This window comes from Carcharhinus amblyrhynchos, chromosome 27 (assembly GCF_965287045.1).
Source record: "Carcharhinus amblyrhynchos chromosome 27, sCarAmb.v2.hapA, whole genome shotgun sequence".
In the NCBI taxonomy this organism is placed as follows: Eukaryota; Metazoa; Chordata; class Chondrichthyes; order Carcharhiniformes; family Carcharhinidae; genus Carcharhinus; species Carcharhinus amblyrhynchos.
The window spans coordinates 35,396,950-35,424,385 of record NC_137350.1 but is presented as its reverse complement, the minus strand read 5'-3'; the positions used below and the strand labels follow the sequence as shown (position 1 = coordinate 35,424,385).

Genomic DNA, 27,436 nt, shown 5'->3' with positions numbered 1-27,436 from the left:
TAGATGCATTGCCCCTTAGTGTCCCAGAATGCATAGGTTAGAGGGATTAGCAGGGTAAATATATGGAGTTATGGGCATAGGGCCTAGGTGGGACTATTGTTGGTGCAGACTCGATGGGCTGAATGACTTCCTTCTGCCCAACAGAATTTCTACGATCTTCACCCCTTGACTATGGGTGGCTGAATGCCAATTGCAATGGGCAGATTTTGCTGTCTGATCCCTGGTGGTCTGTTACTGGTTACGGCAGTTTACTGTGGTACTCGAAGGAAGATAGATTGTAATATTTTTTAAATGATGCAAGTCTGAGAACTGAGGAGGAGCAGAGAGCATGAGGAGTCTTAGAACATAATGAAATAATATTGGAAATAATTTAAAATGGCTAATGGAACACGGGCTTTACCTCAAAGGGGCTGGAATAGAAAGGGCTGGAAATGATGTTGCAGTTTGATAAAGTTGGGTTAGAGCCCATTTAGAAGGCTGCACTCAGTTCTAGGCACCAGACTTTGGGAAGGATATATTGGCCATAGGGGACGCGGTGCGGATTCACCAGATTAACTTTGAAATGACACTAATTGTTCAGGCTAGGTCAATGAAAATTTCAAAGCTGTGTTTGATAAATACTTATTAGGCAAGGTTATTAAAGATGATGTGGAGATGCCGGCGTTGGACTGGGATAGGCACACTAAGAAGTCTCACAGCACCAGGTTAAAATCCAACAGGTTTATTTGGAATCATGAGCTTTCAGAGCACTGCTCCTTCACCAGGTGAGGGTTTCCTCTGCGTGCTCCAGTTTTCCCCCATCCTCCAATGATTCGATTTATTGACTCAGCTGAGGAAGAGGCAGCGCTCCGAAAGCTCTTGATGCCACATAAACCTGTTGGTCTTTAACCTGGTGTTGTGAGACTTCTTACTAAGGTTATTAAAGGAGAAGGTGCCTGGGGGAGTGGATGCTGTTAACATGGAGTTATGATCTGATGTGAATAGTGCAACCAGCTCAAGGGGCTGAAGGGCCAGCTCCTTTCCCTATGGTCTTATATTTCCAGTGGCTGGTTGCTGATTGAGGATTTGATTTGATTTGATTGATTATTGTCACGTGTATTAACATACAGTGAAAAGTATTGTTTCTTGCGCTATACAGACAAAGCGTACCATTCATAGAGAAGGAAACAAGAGAGTGCAGAATGTAGTGTCACAGTCATAGCTAGGGTGTAGAGAAAGATCAACTTAATGCAAGGTAAGTCCATTCAAAAGTCTGATAGCAGCAGGGAAGAAACTGTTCTTGAGTCGGTTGATACGTGACCTCAGACTTTTGTATCTTTTTCCCAAAAGAAGAAGATGGAAGAGAGAATGTCTGGGGTGCATGGGTCCTTAATTATGCTGGTTGCTTTTCCAAGGTAGCGGGAAGTGCAGACAGAGTCAATGGATGGGAGGCTGGTTTGTGTGATGGATTGGGCTGCATTCGCCTTTGTAGATCCTTGCGGTCTTGGGCAGAGCAAGAGCCATACCAACCTGTGATGCAACCAGATATAATACTTTCTATGGTGCATCTGCCAAAGTTCTGGTGGTGACAGTTGATGGGTTGACTAATCTGAAGTGTCTGTATAGCTCAGCTGCTTCATTAGATAAAAATCACTCGAGGTAATTTTTAACCTTGCTATAAGGGCAGTAATCTTGCAAAACACATCAATTGCTCTTTACAGAACAAGCTAGATTGTCATTCTATCAATGGTGATGCAAAGTAAATTGAATGAGTTCTATCAATGGTTTAGTGATCCACTCTACCAGGTTTATTGCCCACATACAGACCACGAAGTGTTGCATACTCCGCGATTAATCAAATTACCACTGCTGAATCCCACACAATCAACAGCCTGAGGTTACCATTGACCAGAAATTGAACTGGACCAGCCATATAAATACTATGGCTACAAGAGTAGGTCAGAGGCTAGGAATCACCCAGCAAGTAACCCACCTCCCCAAAACCTGTTCACCAACTACAAGGCACAAATCCGGTATGTGATGGAATACATTCCCTTTGTCCTGATGAGTGCAGCTCTGACAACACTCAAGAAGCTCAACACCATTCAGGACAAAGCAGCTGGCTTAATTGGCACCCCTTCCACAACCGTTCACTCCCTCCACCAGCGAAGCACAGCACCAGTGTTTCGTATCTACATGATGCACTGCAGGAACTCACCAAGACTCCTTAGGCAGCACTTTATTCCGAATCCGTGACTGCTACCATGTAGAAGGGCACCAGCCACATGGGAGGACCACCACCAGGAGGTTCTCCTCCAAGCCGGTCATTATCCTGACATGGAACTATATTGCTGTTCCTTCACAGTCACCAGGTCAAAATCCTGGAATTCCCACCCTAACAGCACTGTTGGTATACCTACACCACAAGGACTGCAGTGGTTAAAGAAGGCAGCTCACCACATCCTCAAGGGTAATTAGAGGTGGACAATAAATGCTGGAATAGCAGCACAGTGGCACAGTGGTTAGCACTGCTGCCTCATACCACCAGGGACCCCGGTTTGATTCCTGGCTCGGGTCACTGTCTGTCTGGAGTTGGCACATTCTCCCTGTATCTGCATGGGTTTCCTCTGGGTGTTCCGGTGTCCTCCCACAGTCCAAAGATGTGCAGGTTAGGTAAATTAGCCATGATAAATTCTCCCTTAGTGTACCCGAACAGGCGCCGGAATGTGGCAACTAGGAGATTTTCACAGTAACTTCATTGCAGTGTGAACGTAACCTACTTTGACACTAATAAGTAAATAAACTTTAAACTTTAGCCAGTGACACCCCACCCTTAAATGAATAAAATGGTCTCTTTTAACTGCAGGGTGTACTTTTTAACATCTGGAGGTATTATAAACATCAAGGCTTGTGGTAAATAAAATAAACAAAATATAATTCAAAACACTGGCGCCTAATAAAAGAGACATTTCAAGACTCACCACTGCCCCCCCAACCCCCCACCAGCCATCCCAAACAAATTTCTTGCCTCAAGAAAATCATTTCTGAAATTGCCAGATCAGCGCTGATGATAACGTGTCCTTCACAGCTGAGAGAGTGAGAATGATATATCCTGGTTGTCAAAGGCAGCAGCATCAAACAGTAACTGTTCAAGACCATTCGTGGCCTTTCTCCACCCTATCTCCACAATCCTCTTCAATCCTCATTCTCAAAAGCTACCCTCCACCCTTTCTAACCTTGTGGTGCTGTTTGCCCAGTTCACCGTCGGTTGTGAGCCAGTCTTTACCCAGAAAATGGTTAGGACGTGAGACTCACTACCACAAGGAGTAGCTGAGGCTAGTTATGCAGTTAAGCAGTAAGCACACATGAGAGGGAAAGAATAGAGGAGATCGAGAATACACTGAGTGGGAGGAGGTTCATGTGGATCACGAGTTGGATGTAATGGCCTCGACGTGCTGTAGACTCTATGTAAAACCAGTTTCACAATATGAAAGGCTGTATAGAAAGAGGAGCTTCTATGACTTTGCTAAAAATAACAAGGATAGGAAATGTTACTGCTAAATGTGTAATAACGCTACACATAGCAATCAGAACTTATATCTTGAAGTTACTGAATCATATCAGCTTTATACATACTTTACATGTATGTACTTCTAGGGGTTTAGTGGTGGGGGGGAGGAGGGGAGGGGGAGTGGGGAGTGGTCAGTGTTACTAAAGAGAGCGGAACTGTTGATTAATCCCCTCCCTGTGTCCAAAGGTGAAGTCAGTTAACCTGTGCCAGGGTGGCATGGCGGCACAGTGGTTGGCATTGCTGCCTCACAGCGCCAGGGATCCGGGTTCAATTCCCAGCTGGGGTTACTGTCTGTGTGAAGTTTGCACATTCTGCCCATGACTGCATGGGTTTCCTCCGGGTACTCTGGAATTGCCCACAGTCTGAAAGACGTGCAGATTAGATGCATTGGCCATGCTGAATTCTCCCCCAGTGTACCTGAACAGGCGCTGGAGTGTGGCGACTAGGGGATTTTCATTGCTCTTTTATTGTAGGCACACCTGTGACTAATGAATAAACTTTAAAACTTTAAATTTTAAACTTTAACTCGGTCTGGATCAGGAATGTAACCTGGGCCATTTCTGGCTGGTTTGAGCTGTGACTGAGGATGTCATTAAGTCCATGGTGCTCATAAAAATCACATGCAATGGTTTCCAACTCACACCGAGGTATTGCCATATTTCTTGAAGTTCCTATAATTTCTTGGGAGGTGTAATGCTGAGTCAAGGAGATCAGAAAGTTCTTGTTTTTAAAGGAATAATTTTCATTAATACGGCTCCCTGCTTCATGTCCCAAAGCATTTCACAGCTTCTGACGTCAGGTTAGTGTTGTAATACAGGATACAGGCAGCACGGTGGCACAGTAGTTAGCACTGCTGCCTCACAGTGCCAGGAGCCCGGGTTCAATTCCGGCCACAGGTCACTGTCTGTGTGGAGTTTGCACATTCTCCCAGTGTCTGCGTGGGTTTCCTCTGGGTGCTCCAGTTTCTTCCCACAATCCAAAGATGTGTGGGTTATGTTGATTGGCTGTGCTAAATTGCCCCTGAATGTCAGGGGGACTAGCAGGGTAAATATGTGGTTCTAGGGCCTGGTTGGGATTATTGTCGGTGCAGACTCGATGGGCCGAATGACCTCCTTCTGCACTGTAGGGATTCTATGATTCTATGATTTGGGGCAGCCAATTTCCTCGCAGCAAATTCCTACACTCAGCAATGCACCAAAGACCAGATCATCTGTTAGTGAAGTCAACTGAAGAATAAATGTTGGCCAGAGAAACAGAAAGAACACTTCTGCTCTTGAAAATAGTGTCATAAGAATGGAGAGATGCAACCATTAATGTTCTGAACTAAAAATGGCACCTCCGACTGTGCACTATTCATGCAATGCTTGGCTATGAGTGACAGCCTGGATTACACACTTACTAGTATGTCCTTAGAATGGGGGTTGAATTCACAGCATTCTGACTATGAGGGAAGAGAGCCTCTCTCTGAGCCAAAACTGGGCACTTGAGCTGGGTAGCCTTAACTAGGATGGCAGGACGGAGTAGGAGGACTACAATTGGTTTCATTGCTTATGTACCAGAAAGAGGTGATTAAAAAAATCATCCATGAATTCCACTCTTCATTGCTAACCAATGACCAATATTGGAAATTGCATCTTTCTGGGTGTTGATGAGGTTACATAAGGTTGGTTAGGTTATAATTGGGTTTGTCTATGGTCACCCAGTAAGGTTAAGTAGCCTGGTCATCGCCACTAGCTACAGTCACGCATGTTAGAATTCCTACAATACAGAAGGAGGCCATTCGGTCCATCAGATCAGTACAGACCACAATCGCACCCAGACCATATTCCCATAACCCCACACATTCAACCTGCTAATCCCCCTGACATGAGGGTCAATTTAGCATGGCCAATCAACATAATCCACACATCATTAGACTGTGGGAGGAAACTGGAGCATCCGGAGGAAACCCACACAGACACGGGGAGAATGTGCAAACTCCACACAGACAGTGACCCGAGGCTGGAGTTGAACCTGGGTCTCTGGCACTGTGAGGCAGCAGTGCTAACCGCTGTGCCACCATGCTGCCCACATGATGAACAGCCATTTGGTCAAGGAGTTCCAGACACCCATAACCACACAATATACTGATAGCTGCTGCTCTGACGTTCAAAGATCATTATTATAAGAGAACTGTAAGTCATCTCTACTTTTTTCACCATTCCCCTGTTGACCTCTTGCTCTGTGCAATGTAACAAAATATTACCTTGAATATTCTTTTCCAGGGTACATGGCTGTGTCAAATGTGACTTTAAACGTAGAAATCTTGTCAGGGTAAAACCTTAAACTATGGATAAATTCAGGGGATTGCCCACTAGAAACACTATATTAAAGTTTTTGACTCATTTTGGTACTTTTCTGTAATGACTCAGTAACCACGCTCTTTAAAAAGTGTTGCTTGACAGTTTAAACTTACACCCAGTTGCATATATGGGCAGCTGTGTAGTCCTGCCCCAGGCACACTTGTGCACTGTGCTGTCATTCCTCTTCTATTCCTAGAAGCATGTGAGAAAATCAATTTCTTCTCCCAGCATACTGTGCTCCAGCTCATTTTCAGAACTCCTTATGTGCTCCGCTTCCCCCGTGCACCCCCACCTACTGGACATATTTTCAGCAAGTATATCGCAGGGGTGGGGGGGTCAAGCGACAAGCTCACACCTTCCTGCTCACCCCCCCATTGACCCAAAGAGAACAAAGAAAATTACAGCACAGGAACAGGCCCTTTGGCCTTCCAAGCCTGCACAGAACATGCTACCCGACTGAACTAAAACCCTCAACTCCTCCGGGGACCATATCCCTCTACTCCCTTCCTATTCATATATTTGTCCAGGCCCCTCTTAAAAGTCACTATCGTATCTGCTTCCACTACCTCCTCCGGCAGCGAGTTCCAGACACCCATCACCCTCTGTGTAAAAAAATTTGCCTCGTACATCTCCTCTAAACCTTGCCTCTTGCATCTTAAACCTGTGCCCCCCCAGTAATTGACACTTCCACCCTGGGAAAAAGCTTCTGACTATCCACTCTGTCCATGCCCCTCATAATCTTGTAGACTTCTATTAGTTCGCTCCCTAACCTCCATCATTCTAATGAGAACAAACCAAGTTTCTCCAGCCTCGCCTCATAGCTCATGTCCTCCGTACCAGGCAACATCGTAGTAAATCTTTTCTGTACCCTCTCCAAAGCCTCCACATCCTTCTGGTAGTGTGGTGACCAGAATTGAACACTATAGCCCAAGTGCGATCTAACTAAGGTTCTATAAAACTGCAACATGAGTTGCCAATTATTAAACTCGATGCCCAGGCTGATGAAAGCAAGAATGCTGTATGCCTTTTTGACGTCTTGACTACATTCTGTAAAAAATGGTAGGAAGACACCAAAACCATTGCTAAAAATAATTAACGGGCAATTAAATTAATCAACGAACCAATTAATCTGAATATTGCGCTGCTCACACTATTAAAACGGTTGGTGGGGGCAGGGGCATGCAAATGGGGAGGCTTGTTTTTTAACCAAACTGGCTTCCTCGCTTCAACTCACCACAATCTCCCATTCCTTTCTCATCTATCTATCTAGCTTTCCCTTCAATGTATATCTATTATACATCTCGGCCACTCCATCTGACAACAACTTCCACATTCTGACCACTCTTCGAATGAAGACGTGAAGACCTTAACTTCAGAAAAAGCATTTCTCAGTCATGGCCTTACTCAGTGGCACACTCGTTTCTGTATGAGTCAGACGGTTTCAGTTTCAGGTACCACCCCAGGGATTTTGAACAGAAAGATCTAGGCTGAAACATCCAATGTGGCATTTGAGGGAGTGCTGCGCAGTCAGAGGAGTCATTGAAGCATGATCCTCTCAGGTGGACTGACTCAAGAACAGCTTCTTCCCTGTTGCCTTCAGAATGGATCTATCATTTATTAAGCTGTTCCCTCTCTTCACGCAATGTGAAACTGCAATACTATATTTGGCACCCTCTCCTTTCCTTCTCTGCTTGGTACTCTATGAACAGTATGTTTTGTCTGTATAGTGAGCAAGAAACAATACTTTTCACTGTGCCCCAAAAATGTGACAACAATAAATCAAATCAAAGATCCCAAGGCACTATTTTTGAAAATGGTGAGAAAAATAATCCCCAATGTGCTGATAGTTATTCCTCAGTCAACATCATTAAAATAGATAATCTGGTCATTATCTCATTGCTGTTTGTGGAACCATGCCGTACACAAATTGACTGTGAAAGTGCCCTGGGACATCCTACAATTATTGCAAAGTGCTATGGAAATTAAAGTTCTTTTCTTTCGCTCAACTCCACTCTGATGTTGCCTGCAAGAAGCATCCAATAGCTTGAGTCAGATTTCCCGATCGGCACTGAATTGGGGTATGTTGCTTATGGCCCATTTTGGAAGTCAATTGGCACTGACCAAACACTCATTGTACATAGGTACCCTACTGAAATGCAGTGGTGTAGTGGTAATGTCACTGGACTAATGGATTCAGAGTCTCAAGTTAATGGTATTGCCAACACCTGTTCAAATCCCACTGTAAAAAGTCTGACAACACCAGGTTTCACACTTCTCAAATCCCACTGTGGCAGCAGGTGGAATTTAAATCCAATTAATAAAATCTGGAACACTAAACTAAACTTTCTATTGGCGGCCATGAAACTTTCATTGAATTGTATACATGCCAGCTGGTTTGCGAACACTTTTAGTGAAGGAAATGTGCTCTCTTTTTCTGGTCTGGCCTACGTGTGATTCCAGACCCGTAGCAATGTGGTTGACTCTTAACGTCCCATCTGGCCTAGCAAACCGCTCTGTTCAAGGGCAATTAGGGATGGGCAACAAATACTGGCTTTGCCCACAACATTCACATCCCATGAAAGAATAAAAAAAGACAAAGGAACTTTCAGCTGGCCAATGTGGTTGGATTTGAGCCTTGGCTCGAGAATCATAGAACCCTGAAAGTGCAGAAAGAGGCCATTTGGCCCATCAAGTCTGCACCAACTCTCTGATAGAGCATTTTAACCAGTGCCCTATCCCTGTATTTACCCTGCTAATCCCCCTAACCTAGGCTTGGGACACTAAGAGGCAATTTAGCATGGCCAATGCAACTAACCTGCACATCTCTGGAGTGAGGGAGGAAACTGGAGCACTTGGAGGAAACACTCGGAGGACATGCAAACTCCACACAGACAAGAAACCCAAGCTGGGAATCGTAGCTGGGTCTCTAACACTGTGAGGCAGTATAGCTAACCATTGTGCCACCGTGAGACAATAGAAAGGTCATTGTCTGATGAACTAGCCAGCCTGTAGCTTGGAGGCATCTGGAAAGTGAATATCCTGTTACGCTTAAATCTTTATGTGGTCATTTATTGGCTGATTCTTAATATTAACTTTAGGCAGGAGAAAGAACTGAGTTAGAGGGACATTAATCTGCACAGTCTGTAATGTGCAGATATTAAAAAATAAACATTTTCATAAAATTTCACAAATTTCAGCACAGGAAGAAGTTATTTCATTTTGTTTGATGTCGATTCATTAAAGTTATCGACTCCAATCCAATTTCCCATCTCTTTCTCCACATACTTCAATATTTTTCTTCAAGTGTTTTATTAAATTTTGTTTTGCATGTCATGAGTGACTTGGCTTGAAGAGCCACTGGGGCTTATTCACTCCATATTCCAGTACCTCCCGAATATAGAATCCAGCCTCCCCCAGGATGCTTTTACAGTTCGAATCCCAAATTCCTGCCTCATTTATTGCCATCTATTTAGTGACCAATACAAATAGTATTTCACTATTTATATTTTAAACTCTTTCAATTTCTTGAATGCTTCCAGTAGCATTCCATCACACACCAACTCAGTCAGTGGCAGAAAATCCCAGCTTCTTCTTTCAATCATCTTTAGAAACAGCTGTGACACGGTGGCACAGTGGTTAGCACTGCTGCTTCACAGCATCAGGGACCCAGGTTTGGTTCCTGGCTTGGGTCGCTATGTGGAGTTTGCATGTTAGAATCATAGAACCCTACAGTGCAGAAAGAGTGGGATTGCACCAAATGCAATCCCACTCAGGCCCTACCCCCGATATCCCTACTTATTATTCCCACTAATTCCGCTAACCTACGCATCCCTGGACACTAGGGGGCAATTTCTTAGCATGGCCAATCAACCTAACCCGCACATCTTTGGACTGTGGGAGGAAACCGGAGTACCCGGAGGAAACCCACGCAGACATGAGGAGAATGTGCAAACTCCACACAGACAGTGACCCGAGCCAGGAATCGAATCTAGAACCCTGGAGCTGTGAAGCAGCAGTGCTAACCGCTCTGCTACCGTGCCACCCCACGTTCTCCCCATGTCTCTGTGCATTTCATCCGGATCCTCCGATTTCCTCCCAGAGTTTGAAAGATGTGCTGGTTAGGGTGGATTGACCCGGCAGGTGTCGGAGTGTGGTGTCCAAGGAAATTTCACAGTAACTTCATTGAAGTGTTAATGTAAACCGACTTGTGATGAATAAAATAAACCTTGCTGAAATTTTCACAGAATCACAGTGCAGAAGGAGGCCATTTGGCCCATCGAGCCTGCACCGACAACAATCCCACCCAGGCCCCATCCCCATAACTCCATGCATTTACCCTGACACTATGGGTCAATTTAGCATGGCTAATCCACCCAGCCTGAACATTTTTGGAATGTGGGAGGAAACCCACGCAGACATGGGGAGAACATGCAAATTCCACACAGATTGTCACCCGAATTAAACCTGGGTCCTTGGCATGCTGAGGCAGCAGTGCTAACCACTGTGCCACTATGCTGCCTGTGCAGCAGGGGTACTACTGACGGGCCGTAAAATGGCGTGGGGTGGGGGGGCAGGCGGTGGTGGCATGTTGGGAAGCAGTGAAGGATTACCCAGGTTCAGCAGTTTGTGGGAGCTGGGGCCGTATTTAACTAAATTGGTTAATTGGTTGCCAGCTGGTCTCTAGTCCCCATCAAATCTCACTAACTGTCCCAAGGAGTAGTTGGCTCCTCCTCTCACTGGGAGCAGTGACCACTTCTTTGACAGCACCTGGAAGAAGAGGGTACCATGGAAGCACAGTGCTTTCCCAACTTAGTCAGTGGGATCTGGGTGCCCAGGGCCAATCATGGAAACCCCGATATGGTGGTGGTGTTTGTTGAGGGCAGATGGCACCATTGCTGCAGTGATTGGCCTTTGCCATGAGGGGGTGCCTCTCCATGGGCCAGAGAGCGCTGGACTAAGAGGGTCCACTGTGCCCGGGCTGGCTGGGGGAATGCCAGGGTTTACCTGGTGGTTTCCCAAAGGGGTGAAGGAACCCTTAATTGGCCACGTAGGTGGCACAATTGACTTCTCATGGGACGTCCATCCACCACCATTCCCACCACCAACAAGATAGCATGGCAGCCAGAGGAAGAGGGACACACCATCCAAACAGACCCCACTTCCCCTCGCAATTTTACAAGCCATGCTTCCCCCTCCCAACCCTTCCCAAGGCAGCTGGTAAGATTCAGCCCCTTATTCTCCACTCCCTGTGAGTAAGTGAAATTTGCGTACTTTCCAGAGCTTCCATATCGTTTTTATATTGAGACACAAAACTGCAACCTAATGAGTGCTTTGCAAAGATTCATCATCAACTCCTAGCTTTTGTATTCCACGTCTCTAGAAAGTGTTCAAAGTCCAGACTTTCATTTGCCACTTTTAAAGATTTTTTGTATGTGCAATCAAGCTTTCAAAAATCTACAGATATAATCCATCAATCTGTTTATTCTAACCCATTAATTTCTAATTTATGTCTCACCAGAATGTCAAGCAGTAATCTTCATCACTGACACTAATACTTCTTTCGAATCAAGGTTTTACCTTTCCCCTGTTATAGAGAGCCATTGAGCAATACGGTATGGAAACAGGCCCTTCGGCCCAACCAGTCCCTCCTGACCATGGTGCACGTTCAACTAGTCCCAATTGCCCGTGTTTGGCTCAGGCTGTGGGTTCAAGTTTCACACCAGAGACTTGAAGGTTGACATTCACAATACAGTAGCGAGGGAGTGCTGCACTGTCAGAAGTGCTGTCTTTCAGATGGGATTCAGAAGGGCTACAATATACAGACTAAAAATCCACCTGTCCTTTCAAGTGGATGTAAGTGACTCATTAGCATTGTTTCAAAGAAAAGTAGGGGAGTGCTTCCCTCATGTCCTGATCAAATTTATCTGAACCAATATTACCAGAGCAGATTATCTGTTGATATTTATATTGTTGTTCGTGGGAAATTAGAATCACAGAATCCTACAGTGCAGAGAGAGAGAGGCCTTTTGGCTCATTGAGTCTGCAAATCCCACCCAGGCCCTATCCCCATAACCCCATGCATTTATCCTAGCTAGTACCCATGACACTAAGGGGCAATTTAGCTTGGCCAATTCACCTAACTCACACATCTTTGGACTGTAGGAGGAAACCAGAGCTTCCGGAGGAAACACACACAGACACAGGGAGAACTTGCAAACTCCACACAGATAGTGATCCAAGGATGGAGATCAAACCCATGTCCCTGACGCTGTGAAGCAGCAGTGCTAACCACTGTGCCACCGTGCTACTTACTGTATGAAAGTTGGCTACTGTGTTTTCTACTTTACATTGCAAAGTACTTTCATTGGCTGCTCAGTGCTTTGGACAGCTGGAGGTTGTGAAAGATCGTTTAGTACAACACCACTTTAAATTTCATCTTTTCAATGCTTCTTGGTGATTATATTAATCCATGGAACTCGATTGGTACAAAATATTGTCCCAGAAGAGAATAGTGTAAAATATCGCCGTGATTGGAATTGATCTCAATGGTACTATTTTGAAGATGTAATAAGTTCTAGTTTCAGAGATAATCTTTCGGAAATCAATCAGTGGTATGAATGAATATATTGACAAGACAACATCTTGTTGAAGGTGAAAGACATTGGAAAGCCCATGCTTGGAATATTGTGTAGAGTTCTGGTTGCCCTATTATAGAAAGGAAATTATTAAACTAGAAAGAGTGCAGAAAGGATTCATTGGGATGCTACTGGGACTTGATGCTTCGAGTTATAAGGAAAGGCTGGATAGATTGGGATTTTTTTCACTTGAGCATAGGAGGCTGAGGGGTGATCTTATAGAGGTCTCTAAAATAATGAGGGGCACAGATCATCTAGGTAGTCAGTATTTTTTCCCAAAGATCGGGGTGTCTAAAACTAGAGGGCATAGGTTTAAGGTGAGAGGGGAGAGACACAAAAGAGTCCAGAGGGGCAATTTTTTCACACAAAGTGAGGTGAGTGTCTGGAACAAGCTGCCAGAGGTAGTAGTAGAGGCAGGTACAATTTTGTCTTTTAAAAAGCATTTAGACCGTTACATGGGTAAGATGGGTATAGAGGGATATGGGCCAAATGCGGGCAATTGGAACCAGCTTAGGGGTTTAAAAAAAAGGGCGGCATGGATAAGTTGGGCTGAAGGGCTGTAAATTCTATAACTGTAAAACACAAGCTCCAATTTAATCCTTCCCCATTTTAATCTTTACCTTTTAGTCTTTAAGAGGTGGGAGAGATTCCGTGACAGGGATTTATTATTGTGCTCACTTGACTTAGTTGCTAAAATGATCAGACATGTTTTTACTACCTCCAGGCTTGACTTGACCATCCCAAAATCCCCTGACCATCTTCCCATTCCCTCACCCTGCATAAACCTGAGACCATCCAAAACTCTGCTTCCCTCACACCAAGTCCCATTCACCCATTGCCTATGATCACCCAACCCACATTGTTTCTCAGTTCAGGAACACCTCACAAGGACACAAGCAATAGAAGCAGGCATTGGCCACCAGGCCCTTCAAACCTGCCCCGCCATTCAATGCTGACCTCGACTCCTTCTCTGTGCCATTTCCCCATACCCCTCTATTCCTTGGTCTATCAAATATTTATCCACCTCTGCTTTAAGTAGTTCTAATGAACCAGCCTCCACCACTCTTTGGGGCAGAGAATTCCAGAGATTCACCACCCTCACAGGACGAAATTCCTAGGCACCTCAGTTTTAAATGACTGGCCCTTTATCTTGCAGCAATGTCCCTTTGCTCAAGACTCTCCTACAAGTGAAAACACCTCACCATCTACTCAGTCAAGTTCCCTCGGCATCTTATAGATTTGAATAAAGTCACCCCTCACTCTTCTAAACTCCAAGAAATACAGACCCAGACTGTTTAGTCTCTCTTGATAGGACGACCGTCCCATTCCAGGAATTAGCCTGGTGAATCTCCTTTGGACTGCCCCCAGTGTTACAATATCCTTTTTTAGGTAAGGGGACCAAAACTTCCAAGTGAGGCCTCACCAACACCCTGCCATTGCACAAACATAATTGCAACAAAACCTCCCTATTTTTAAACTCCACCCCATGTGCGGTAAAGGCCAAAATGCCATTCGCCTTCTTCACCAATCGTTGGACATGCCTGCTAGCTTTTTGAGATTCATGCACTTGAACACATGGATTTCTCTATACTTGACTCACCTGCAATCTCTCTCAATTTTAAAATTCTCATCCTTGTCTTAAAATCCTTTCAAGGCTTTTCCTCTCCCTACCTCTGTGACCTTCTCCAGCCCTACAGTCCTCCAATGTCTCTGCCCTTCTCCAATTCTGGCCCCTTCTGCATCCCCCATTTCAATCATTCTATCTTGCTATCAGTTGCTTAGACCTTAAATCTCTGATGTTCCATAGAATCCATACAGCACAGGAGGGGACAATTCGGCCCATTGAGTCTGCGATGACCACAACCCCACTCCACATATTTACCCTGCTAATCCCCTGACACAAGGGTCAATTTATCATGGCCAATCAACCTAACCCGCACATCTTTGGACTGTGGGAGGAAACTGGAGCACCCGAAGGAAATCCTCGACCAGTACCATGAAAACCAGAGGAATTGACCATTTCTTTCGTTGGTGTTTGTGAGTTCTTGCTGTGCACAAAATGGCTGCCATGTCCCCTGCATAGTAACAGTCAATGTGCAGTTTGGAGATAATCATTCCACGTGAAACACTTTTAGGATAATTCAGAAATCTGAACAACATGGTATACAAGAAATAGGAAAAGAATAAACTACCCTTTGAACCTGCTCTGCCATTCAATAGAATCATGGCTGATTTTCTACCTCAACTTTAGGGAAGGAAATCTGCTATCTCTACCTGCCCTGGCCTAGGTGCGAGTCCAAACCCCACAGCAATGTGGTTGATTCCTACACCTCCCTCTGAAATGCACTCAGTTCAAGGGCAATTAGGGTTGGGCAACAAATACCAGTGATGCCCACATCCCCTGAACGAATAAAAAAACTGCACCCTTTCACTTCACCCTTACTTCCGACAGTGACTGCACCCCCCACCTCTCACACCTGAAAATCCACTGATCTCTGTTCCACGTGCACTTAACGACCCGCAGCCCCCAAGGCTGGAAACTCCAGAAATCCAGTAAGAAGTCTCACAACGCCAGGTTAAAGTCCAACAGGTTTATTTGTAGCAAAAGCCAATTTTGCTAGCAATCCTCTGCAAATTTAAGACCCACGACTCGTCTCCCCACTCCCAACTCCAGAACCTCCAGCCAAAGAAAACTCTCCTTCCCCAACATCCACCTCTCCAAGCCCCCACTGCATTTGACAGAAAATGTTGGAAAATCTCAGCAGGTCTGACGGCACCTGTGGAGAGAGAATAGAGCCAACATTGCGAGTCTGTCTGACGAAGGGTCAACCAATATCTTCAGCATTTTCTGGCTGTCTCCAGCATTTTCTGTTTTTGTTTCAGATTCCAGCATCCACAGTATTTTGCTTTTACCCACAACATTTTCTATGTTTGAACAAGATCACCTTCTACCTTCCAAACCCCAGGGAGCACAGGACCAGTTCATTCAATCATTCCAGATAGGACAATCACTCAGCTTTGACAAAGGGTCATCTGGACCCAAAACATCAGGTCTTTTTTCTCCTTACAGATGCTGCCAGATCTACTGGGATTTCCCAGTTCTTCCTGTTTTGGTTTAGGACAATCACTCATTTCCCCAGTGGTATTTAAGCGAAGGTTTCATTTAACTGCTGTGGTAATTTGAACGGTGTTTTTGGGAAGAGAGATTTGGAAAAAATCTATTTCTCCTCCAGAAAAACCAAGCCATCAAAATCCCAACCAAGGTCTAGCAAAACTCAACCAACTCGTGACAAATGTGTCTTCATTATCATGATGTGGGTATGCCGGCGTTGGACTGGCGTAAACACAGTAAAAAGTCTGACAACACCAGGTTTTAGTCCAACCTATTTATTTGATAATATTCTCACAAGCTTTCGAGGGGTTACCCTCTTCGTCAGGTGAATTAAACTCTCCATTCACCTGACGAAGAGGGTAACCCCTCGAAAGCTTGTGAGAATATTATCAAATAAATAGGTTGGACTAAAACCTGGTGTTGTCAGACTTTTTACTCTTCATTATCAGCCAGCCCAGATCATCGAAACTTGCAGCTGAGAGTGACACATAGAAGCTCTTGAACATCTGGACGCAATTGAGATCATTCCTCCTCTCACACTTCTTTAAATCCATCTTCTGACAGTTCTACTTCTGAACAGGAATGTAAAGTAGATCAGATCGACTCTGAACTTAGAGCATTGAGCTCACCCGACATGGACAAGTAGGGGATTTTTCTCAAAGAAAAAGATCTATGTAGTAGCCTTAAGGGTCCAGCTGTACCTTTACCATTATCCATTTAAACATCAGCATCATCCTGTGTTAGAATGATCACAAATGCATAGAGGAGTGCAAAGATTCAACTTTCTTTAGGATTTTTGGGTGTTCATCTAGTAGCCAAACAAATTTTGGCAGCAAAGTTGAGAAATAATCTGGTTTAGAAATGAGCTACTGATCCCCTCTCATATCTGTTTCAGTCTAGCTGTCAATTTGTAATGAAAATTAAATTCTGATGGGAGAACTATCAGTGGCAACTTGATTAATGTTCTCAGGCCAGTATCTCCAAGTAAAACAGTAACTGAGTTCAGGCAAGGATTACTTTTCATCTATGACAAGTGACATATTGTGATTGCTCTAAGCATCTTTGCAAAGTTATACATTTGTTTTTTTTCTCCTCAGTCTTCCTTTTTTTTCAACCCATTTTCTCTGCGCTTCCCCAAAAGGCATTGACCCCTTCCTGCCGTGTGGTTCTGCACGTGTACTTACTGTCTTACAATGCCCTTAATGACTGTTCTTTAAGTTAGTTTTAGGAGGCTGGTCAAATGTAAGATTAATTACAGTTGAACTAGATTCTATTCTCAATCCAGATCCATCCACATGAGTCTTGCTTGTTCTCTTTCCATCCATTTCTCATCTCCCTCGCTCCCATTTGGAAATGGTTGCTTGAAGATAGGCATGAGCAAGAAGCTTTGATCCTTCTTGAATAGAGTTGTAGAAACCCATTGAGCATAGAAACCCTACAGTGCAGAAGGAGGCCATTCGGCCCATCATGCCTGCACCGACCACAATCCCATCCAGGCCCTATCCCTGTAACCCCACATATTTATCCTGCTAATCACCTTGACACTAAGGGACAATTTATCATTGCCAATCCACCTAACCTGCACATCTTTGGACTGTGGGGGGGAAACCAGAGCACCCGGAGAAAATCCTCACAGACACGGAGAGAAAGTGCAGACTCCACACAAACACTGACCCGTGGCTGGAATCAAACTCATGTCCTTGGTGCTGTGAGGCAACAGTGCCAACCACTGTGCCACTATGCCGCCCATAATGGAGACTGGGACCGGTTGATAACATCACTGGTGACATTTGGACAAGTTCAGGTTCAATGGCCTACTTTTGCTCCTACGTCTTATAGTCTGAAGGTGAATTGAACAGAAGTCTTCCTGGTCTCTACATCTCAACAACTTTTGAATAAATAAAGGAGCTTATCGATTAGTTTAAAAAAAGGTTAGCTTTGCAAGAGTAATGTGATTTTTCACCCAAAACAGTAAGGCTTAATTCAATCAGCAAAAATCAAAAATGTAAATTAGAATAATTAACATAACTAGTGATGAACTTGGCTTCATTGAATAGAACCGTACAGATGGAAGCTTTTCTGCACAAATTTTGAGACTAAAAATGTGAACTGGAATCATTAGTGATGAATAAAAGTGCTAAAAAATGTAGATTGTGGTTAAAATATTAAGAACAAAACACACCACTGTGAAACCACCAAATACAGTTTTTATAGAAGTCCAAATAACAGAAGAAAACATACCCTACATGTAAATAATCCTGTGAAACATTTTTAGGGAGTCCCTTAAGTGATGATTCTATAGTGAGTCAAGCAAGTAGTTTCCCCTGACAACATCCCATGACATACACAGTGAATTTCTACATGTACCTCAGATTTTGATGCCAAACCCATGCCAATAGATGAAAAGAGAGTTAGAAAATTCAAGAGAGAGAGGGGGGACAGAATGAGAGATAGGGAGAGAGAGAGAGACGAGGAAGAGAGAGAGATGGGGAGAGAAAGGGCAGGAGAGAGGGGGGTAGAGAGAGAGGGGAAAGAGAGAGAGGGGAAAGAGAGAGAGGGGGCAAAGAAAGAGGGGACAGAGAGAGGGGGGAGACAAAGGGGGGGAAGAAGGGGGGAGAGAGAGAGGGGGAGAGAGGGAGAAGGGGAGAGAAAGGGGGGAGAGAAAGAGAGGGGGAAAGGGAGAGGCGGGGAGAGAGAGAGAGGGAGGGGAGAGAGAGAGAGGGAGGAGAGAGAGAGAGGAGGGGAAAGGGAGACTCATTTCACCATCATTCTCACACACAGTGTAGGAAAGGAGAACACAAAACAAGGAGTTGTGCATCTGTCACCTGCTATGCATGCTGTTCAATGTTTATTGTGTCCCTGTTCAACTCAAATTTCAGCACCAGCAGGTTTGGGAACCTGCAAAGGGGGAAACTTTCCCCTTTTAACGTGATTTGTGGCATTTAAACCCATTCAAGGATACAGAAATACCAACTTTTAGTGGGGATATTTTTTAAAAGTTGCAACGAAATTGTCAGAAAAATTAATGTTGTCTCTTACCGGCCTGAAGATGTTGAGACACAGCCGCCTCAACTTCTATCCCTTTTTTTATTCATTCGAGGGACATGGGTGTCACTGGTTGGGTCAGCATTTATTGCCCATCCCTAATTGCCCAAGGGCAGTTGTGAGTCAACCACATTGCTGTGGCTCTAGATTCATATGTAGGCCAGACCAGGTAAGGCTGGCAGATTTCCTTCCCTAAAGGACGTCAGTGAACTAGATGGGTTTTTCTGACAATCGACAATGGTATCATGGTCATCAGTAGATTCTTAATTCCAGATTTTTTGTCTACTGAATTTAAATTCCACCATCTGCGGAATTTGAACCCCGGTCCCCAGAACATTAGCTGAGTTTCTGGATGAATAGTCTAGCGATAATACCACTAGGCCATCGCCTCCCCAAAACTCCTCCTCAAACAATGGTAATTAGAGGTACTCACATTTCAGAGTTGGAAGGTTGAGTGGATGGAGATCTGTTCCAATCAAGGATTTGATGGATTGATATAAAATACATGGATGCATTGTCATTGTATTTCCACCCAAAATTCCACACCTTATAAGATGTGAGATTGCTTTATGGTTTATGTTGGCATTTTAGGTGTATCTAGGGGGGCACTAGAGTTTATCTGTATCGGATAAGGGGTCTGCCATTTCAGTCTCTCCATGAGAAAAAAATTCCTTCACTCAGAGGGTTGGGAATTTTTATAATTCCATACCTGACAGAGCTGTTGATGCACAGTCATGTTCTATTCTAAAAACCAGTGGCAAAGGATAGAACTGGAGCTAACCTTTATAATTTTTGTATTTATTTACAGAGTTATACATTGCAAGCATATACCTCCTAACCTGACACAGTTTTAGTCTCTGTCCATTTTCACACTGGTTCAAATGAATCCCGAGTTTGTGCTCACTACTGACACACAATTCAATACAATAATGTACGATTGGAAGTTACTGAATATATTCAAGACACAAGTTAAAAGATTGTTGGATACTTAAGGAATCAAGAGATCTGGAAATAGGGCAAGAATGTGGAGTTGAGGTGCAAGGTCAGCCATGATCTTACTGAAAGGTGCCTGCATGACCTCATAGAACTTTAGTTAGGCCGCACATGGAATATAGTGTTCAATTCTGGTCGCCACACTACCAGAAGGATGTGGAGGCTTTGGAGAAGGCACAGAAAAGATTTACCAGGATGTTGCCTGGTATGGAGGGCATTAGCTATGAGGAGAGGTCGGAGAAACTTGGTTTGTTTTCACTGGGACATCAGAGGTTGAGGGACAACCAAGTCTACAAGATTATGGGGGGCATGGAGAGAGTGGATAGTCAGAAGTTTTTTCCCAGGATGGAAGAGTCAATTATTAGGGGGCATAGGTACGAGGGGCAAGGTTTAAAGGCAAGTTTTTTACACAGAGGGTGATGGCCTGGAACTCGCTGCCAGGGGAGGTAGTGGAAGCAGATACGATAGTGACTTTTAAGGGATGCCTTGACAAATACATGAATAGAATGGAAATGGAGAGATATGATGCCCGGAAGGGTTGAGAGTTTTAGTTCAGTTGGGCAGGATGGTCACTGCAGGCTCGGAGGGCTGAAGGATCAGTTCCTGTGCTGTAATTTTCTTTGTTCTTTGTTCTTTATGACAGATTTCTTTCCCTAAGGGGAATTAGAGAATCAGTTGCATTTTTATAACAATCCAGTAGCTTCTTGGTCACCATTATTGATATTTGTTTTTTTGTTTAATTATTTTTTATGGATTTATTTCTTAAATTTCCCAGCTACCACAGTTGGAATTTGAACTTACATCCCCAGGTCACTTGTTCAGATCTCTTAGTTACTAGTCCAGTAGAATAACTCCCATTCTATAATTATCCCAAAACAAATCAATTGTCAAGCAAATCTGTCAAGAGCACACACAAATATCTTTCCATTGGTAATATTCTAGCTATATTTTAAACTGCTGAGTGGAATTAAAGCAAGGAACAGAGCAAATGTGTGAATCTAAACTGGGGCTGTGATACAGTAATGAGCCTAGCAATATTTCAAATAGATGCTTACCTAGAGTGGCACAGTGGTTAGCACTGCTGCCTCAAAGTACCAGGGACCCAGGTTTGATTCCTGTCTATGTGGAATCTGCACATTCTCCCCATGTCTGCATGGGTTTCCTCCGGGTGCTCCGGTTTCCTCCGACAGTCTGAAAGACATGCTGATTAAGTACATTAGCCATGCTAAATTCTCCCTTGCACAGGTGTGGGAATGTGATGACTAGGGGATTTTTCAGTAACTTCATTGCACTGTTAATGTAAGCCTACTTGTGACTAATAAATAAACTTTTTTGTTTAAGGTAAATGTTTATTAAGAAATAGCAAAAAACAATTAACTAGAACAGAGTTATGCTTAAAGAAGACAATAGCTTCACAAAATACCAATGCTTTAATAGTTCCAAACAGTCTTAATTTAACTTCCTTCAGAGCTGACCTTCCCTATCTGTTTAGCACACCTTTTAAGATCTGTAAAAGTCTTTTACCACACAATGCCTGTAATTTGTCTTTTGGGGCACTTTCTGAAGTTAACAGTAATTGACTTTTCAGATTTGACCCTGTTCCCACTACTTTCTAACTTGATTGAGCCAGGAAGGTTAGAGAACAGAAACAGATTTGAATGGGTTGTTGTGATTCAAAGTTGTCATAGGTAAAGTATGGACAGAGTGAGTTTACTTTTCTTTTAATTTCTAATAAAGAGATGAAATTGATGAATTCTGGGAGAGAGCAGTTCTAAAGAGACTGTGTGAGACAATGGAGAGATCAAAGGGAAATAACGTATTTAAGGAGATACTGAAATCCTACGTATTTGAGCTCAGCGGACAGCAGGAGTACCTGGTCAAACTTCCAGAAAGTAGCATGAACGGAATCAAATCTGAAAAGCCAACTCCTGTTAACCTCAGGGGATGCCCCAAGAGACAATTACAAGCATTGTGTCGTAACAGTTATTGGACTGTTACAGAAATTAAAAGGTATGCTGAACAGATAGGGAAGGTTAGCACTGGAGAAAGTTAAATTAAGATTGTTTGGAACTATTAAAGTATTGATACTGTGTGAAGCCATTGTCTTATTTAAGTGTAAATCTGTTTTAGCGTGGTTTTGTTTCCTATTTCTTAATAAACACTCACTTTACTATAAAATAATTGTAAGTAGTCAGGGACATTATTTCTGGGTTTCAGAATCCCTCCTCATTCTACACAAATTGCAAACACAAATGTGGGGGCAGTTGTTTCAAAGTTCCCTTCTGGGATTTGAACAGCTTGGCATTTACCATCAGCCGTACCCTTAACACGGCCAGAAATTCTTCGGTTGTTTATGCCCTGCCAGCGAGAATGGAGAATTTGGCGCTCAGCCAAATCTCCAAATCTCAGCCAAAACTGCAGTGGAACAGGAGAATCCCAGCTGTGAGTGAGGTCAAATACTCTAGCCTACCATGTACTGCTTCATGAATTTGTGCGTCACCCTACTCTTTAATGTTAGATGCAGACGCAGCCCAAGCTTAAAGCCAGTGTAGATTGTGATTTATGTGTGTTCTTTATCTAATAAGTGGCTTTGTTTTCTTCTCTTTAGCCATTCTGTGATGGGAGCCACAAATCTGTCCCTGGGGCTCCCGAACCACTGAGGTTCAAACTGGAGGAGGCAAAGCAGGCGTGGCTGTGTGGTTGCAAACACACCAAGAACCCTCCGTATTGCGATGGTACTCACTTGGAGGACTGGATTCAACAGGCTACTCTGCCTGCAAGCTCTCCTTTGAAATAGTGCTGCGTCACAAGATGCCGTGCAAGCAACTGACACACACTGCAAAAACCATTTCTGTTCACCCGCTTTAAGTTTTTTTTAAAGCAGTTAAGAGCCATAAATTCCTGTCTTGTGAGAGACAATGAGAATTTGAGTTAAGCTCAACAGCAGTTCCTGGTCAGGGTAAAAAGAGTTCAAATCAGAAGGACTGAAATTATTTGCAGTAAAACTTAACATCAAAGCAATCGCTCCACGGGATTTTCACTGTTATGCTTTAATAAGGGGCGGCACGATGGCACAGCGGTTAGCACTGCTGCCTAACAGCACTAGGGACCCAGGTTCGATTCCCGGCTTGGGTCACTGTCTGTGTGGCGTTTGCATGTTCTCCAAGTGTCTGTGTGGGTTTCCTCTCACCGTGCAAAGATGTGCGGGTTAGGTTGATTAGCCATGCTAAATTGCCCCATAGTGTCGGGGAATTAACAGGGTAAATACATGGGGTTATGGGGATAGGGTCTGGGTGGGATTGTAGTGGGTGCAGACTCAACTAGCTGAATGGCCTCCTCTTGCACTGTAGGGATTCTGTGAAAATACTTATTTCTGGTTTAGTTGCAAACTTGTAAATGTATTTAAAAGCATAGAACTCTGCCTCCTACATATTTCAGTTTTGTTTTGTGTTTAAATTACATTGGTTCAATAAACAAGCCACGCAAATGTCTCAGAGTCAGTCGAAAGTGATCTAGATTCTTACAGGAAGGTTGCAGCTTATGTGGGATTTTTTGGGGGAAATTTCAGTGAATTCTCGGGGTGCTGATCCAAAGTCCCTGGGAAAAATAATCCCAAACTGAAGGGAGTTTTGCCCAGCGTCCTGCTAGGTCCTTGGCAGAGCCCCTAATAAATGTTTCCCCCTCAGTAGTTTGCACCTCTTTCACAGAGGTTAGCACTGCTGCCTCGTGTTCGATTCCCGGCTTGGGTCTCTGCCCGTGCAGAGTTTGCACTGTCTCCCCGTGTCTGCATGGGTTTCCTCCGGGTGCTCCCATTTCCTCCCACAGTCCAAGGACATGCTGCTTACTGCATTGGCCATGCTAAATTTTCCCTCAATGTACCCGAACAGGCACCGCAGTGTGGTGACTAGGGGATTTGCACAGTAACTTCATTGCAGTGTTAATGTAAGCCTATTTGTGACACTAAAAAATAAACTTTAAACTTTAAAACTCTTTCTGTGGCCATCTACACCATGTCTCCAGGGATTCCACTAGTCTCCCAATACTTGCCACAGCGAAAGACTGGGAGAAGCTTGCAATTTTATAGAATTTCAGGGCCTACATGTGGGAAAGGATCCAAATGATTAATTTCCTATCTGTCAATGGAATCTTACATCATCCTCCCCATTGTATCTCCTCCAGTTGGGTGGCATCTCCAAGCTCATGAAGAATTAGGAAAAAAATCTACCTCTGATTTATAAGTTTACTTAATAAATTAGTCACAAGTAGGCTTACATTAACACCCCAATGAAGTTACTGTGAGGGACAATTTAGCATGGCCAACGCACCTCACCAGCACATCTTTGGACTGTGAGAGGAAACTGAAGCACCTGGAGAAAACCAGCACAGACACGGGGAGAATATGCAAACTCCACACAACCAATGACCCAAGCTGAGATTTGAAACTGGGTCTCTGGCGTCGTGAGACAGCAGTGCTAACCACTGTGCCACCGTGCCGTGGTTTATGGATTGCAAATAAATACTGGAAAAACAGCAAAGTCTAAAAACCCTAATTTTAACCTGACCTGTCTGCTTCAGGATCAGGCGTGCTAATACAATCTGTTTTGGAGATGCACACACCTCCTTAGCTGACACCACACTGCCTATCCTTAAACTGGTAAATTGTAGCTTCCACCTGCCTGGATTATCTGCCTGCAAGATGATACAGTGCCTTTTTTAAGACAGCTATTTAAAAAATGTAAGGATACAATAAATCATTATATATTTTTCTTGGGGATTTCCCTCTGACAACGGGTGTGCACTGTTCCAGCTACTTAGTACCCTGTGCAGATGGTGGGTGGTCAGAGTTGGCCCTGTGTACAGCTTAATCCTTGCCAGAAACAGCTTTAATATTTCAGAGATTTCTGTCTGCACCCAACCCATTTTTAAATCCTACCTGAAGCACTGATTTCATTTTTAACAACAAGAATATTATTTACTAAATTGCTAGGACAATATTCTATGAGTCATGAAGAGCAGTAAGGACATTAATTAACACTTCACAATATCTTAGAGTGTTGCGTGTTCATGTTAGGTCCCAGTATTAAGAATTCAATGCACTCATTAACCTTACTTCAACTTAATAACAGAAATGTGTGCAAAGAATTTAAGGAAGCCTTTAATGCAATGATTTTCTAGTCATTCTCCATTTAAAAAAATGATATTAGGAAGAAAGGACTTGGATTTATGTAACAACTTTCCTACCCTTAGGAAAACTTTATGTGTAGCAACTTTTCCAACCTGAGGATGGCGCAGAGGCCAGGTCCATGCCTCACAGCGCCAGGGACCTGGATTTGATTCCTGGCTTGGGTCACTGTCTGTGCGGAGTCTGTATGTTCTCCCCATGTCTGCGTGGGTTTCCTCCGAGTGCTCTGGTTTCCTCCAAAAGTCGTGCTGGGTAGATGCATTGCTATATTCTCCCTCAGCGTACCTGAGACAGGCGTCAGAGAGTGGTGACTAAGGGATTTTTGCAATAACTTCATTGTGGTGTTAATGTAAGCCTACTTGTGAAACTAATAAATGAACTTTAAAACATCTTGCAGCCAGCTCAACATCCGAGGACAACCGCTAAGGTATTCTTGAAGTGCAGCAACAGTTGTAATGTGAGGAAACATTGCAAGAGAGATTACACTTCACTGGCATTAATACCTTTAACTTTATAGTCAGTGAATAACCTTTGAAGTCCAGTGCAAATATTTGATAGTTTAATAGCTATTCCGTTATCTTTGGTGTAGAGATGATTCACTATGTTCTAAAATATCACAGAAATAATTTTAAACTGCACTGATACTCCTCACTGCATCATGGTCAATTATAAAATTGGGATTTTATGACTGAGGTTGCGAGGCATTGTGACAGCCACATCTTTATGTTACAGAAAACAGACTCATGAATTGCTCTGTGGTGACTACCAGATTCATTTCCAGGTGGTCTGTGTGCATTCTTCAATGCTGATGTGAATTTCAGATCACCAGTATAACACACACAATGAACCTTATCATTGGGCAGTAACCACAATGCATGGGATTGGTTAGGGAAGCAGCTGGAAGCTATGAAGAGGGTTAGTGTGCGCCCTTGCTAGCTCAAAGAACAAAGAACAAAATCAGCCCGGGAAACAGGCCCTTCGGCCCAACGAGCCCACGCCACCATCTCAACACCACCAGTCCACCTCTCTACCCACGACCCCTGTCTAATGTTTTATGGCCATCCAGATTGAGGGAAACTGATTTAGGGACAATTTATTTGTTTATTCCTGCCAATCAGCCTAACAGCACATCTTTGGGGTGTGGGAGGAAACTGGAGCACCCGGAGAAAACCCACGCAAGTACGGGGAGAATGCACAAACTCCCACAGACACTGGCCCAAATCCATGTGTCTGCACAGCAATCAGCGATAGTCACTGAGCTGTCGTCTTGCCCAGTATCTTGTCCAGTTTAGGCACGCACTAACAATATGAAGCACTAGGCCAATCTCAAACAACCAAGAGCAGCCCCAGTACGACCGGCGTGCAGGAATGGGACGGCAGTAGTTATGGGAGATTTCAATCTGCATATTGATTGGTCGACCCATGTTGGACGAGGTGGGCTCGAGGAGGAGTTCTTGGAATGCTGCCGGGATAATTTCCTTGAACAGTGTGTGTTGGAGCCGACGAGGGAGCAAGCTATCTTGGATCTGGTGCTATGTAATGAGGCGGGTAGAATTAGGGACCTTGCGGTGAAGGATCCTCTTGGAGAGAGTGATCATTGTATGGTGGAGTTTCTGGTGCAGATGGAGGAGGAGAAAGTGGGTTCCCGGACACGCGTCCTTTGTTTGAATAGAGGGGAGTATGGTAGGATGAGAGAAGAATTGGCGAATGTGGACTGGGGGAATGTGTTGGAAGGTAGGTCTGCTGAGGAGCAGTGGAGGATCTTTAAGGAGATCTTTCTTGGTGCTCAGCAGAAATTTATTCCGATGGTTAAAAAGGACAGTAGGAAGAGAGGTAATAAGCCGTGGATAACGAAGGAGGTGAAGGAAAGTGTTAAATTAAAAGCGGAGGAATTTAGAGTAGCTAAGAGCAGTGGGCGAGAAGAGGATTGGGAAAGGTTTAAATGTCAACAAAGATTGACAAAGAAGTTGATAAAGGAGGGTAGGAGAAGCTATGAGGCTGGGCTAGCACTTAATATAAAAAAGGATAGCAAGAGTTTTTATAAATATATAAAAAGGAAGAGGCTGGCTAGGGTGAACGTTGGTCCTTTAGAGGATGAGAAAGGGGAGCTAGTGGTAGGGGATGGGGATATGGCGAAGGTCTTGAATAACTTTTTTGTTTCTGTCTTCACGGAGGAGGACGTGAATAATTTGCCGGGTGTTAGCGATGGAAAGGTGGTAGGAATGGAGGGTCTTAATGACATTACTGTTACTAGAGAGGTGGTGCTCGACAGACTGGAGGGGCTGATTGTGGACAAGTCCCCAGGACCGGATGGAATGCATCCGAGGGTTCTGAAAGAAATGGCGGAGGTGATAGTGGATGCCTTGGTGGTTATTTTCCAGACGTCGCTGGATTCCGGGGAAGTGCCGGAAGATTGGAAAACGGCTAATGTTACGCCGTTGTTTAAGAAGGGTGCCAGGCAAAAGGCGGGGAATTATAGGCCGGTTAGTTTAACGTCTGTGGTAGGTAAAATGTTAGAATCCATCATTAAGCAGGAAATTGCGAGGCATCTTGAAGGGAATTGCTTGATAGGGCGGA

At 44.0% G+C, this 27,436-nt stretch overlaps 1 protein-coding gene across 1 annotated transcript in view; it reads left to right on the top strand.

The window, feature by feature from the left end:
* The window catches only part of LOC145359235 (CDGSH iron-sulfur domain-containing protein 3, mitochondrial-like), a 53,584-nt gene extending 27,508 nt beyond the window's left edge, over window positions 1-26,076 (top strand). Inside the window, exon 3 of the mRNA XM_080213730.1 lies at window positions 22,286-26,076. Coding sequence (XP_080069856.1) covers window positions 22,286-22,474 — 189 coding nt within the window. The 3' untranslated portion in view covers window positions 22,475-26,076. The remainder of the gene's footprint in view (window positions 1-22,285) is intronic.
* The last annotated feature ends 1,360 nt before the right edge of the window (window positions 26,077-27,436 follow it).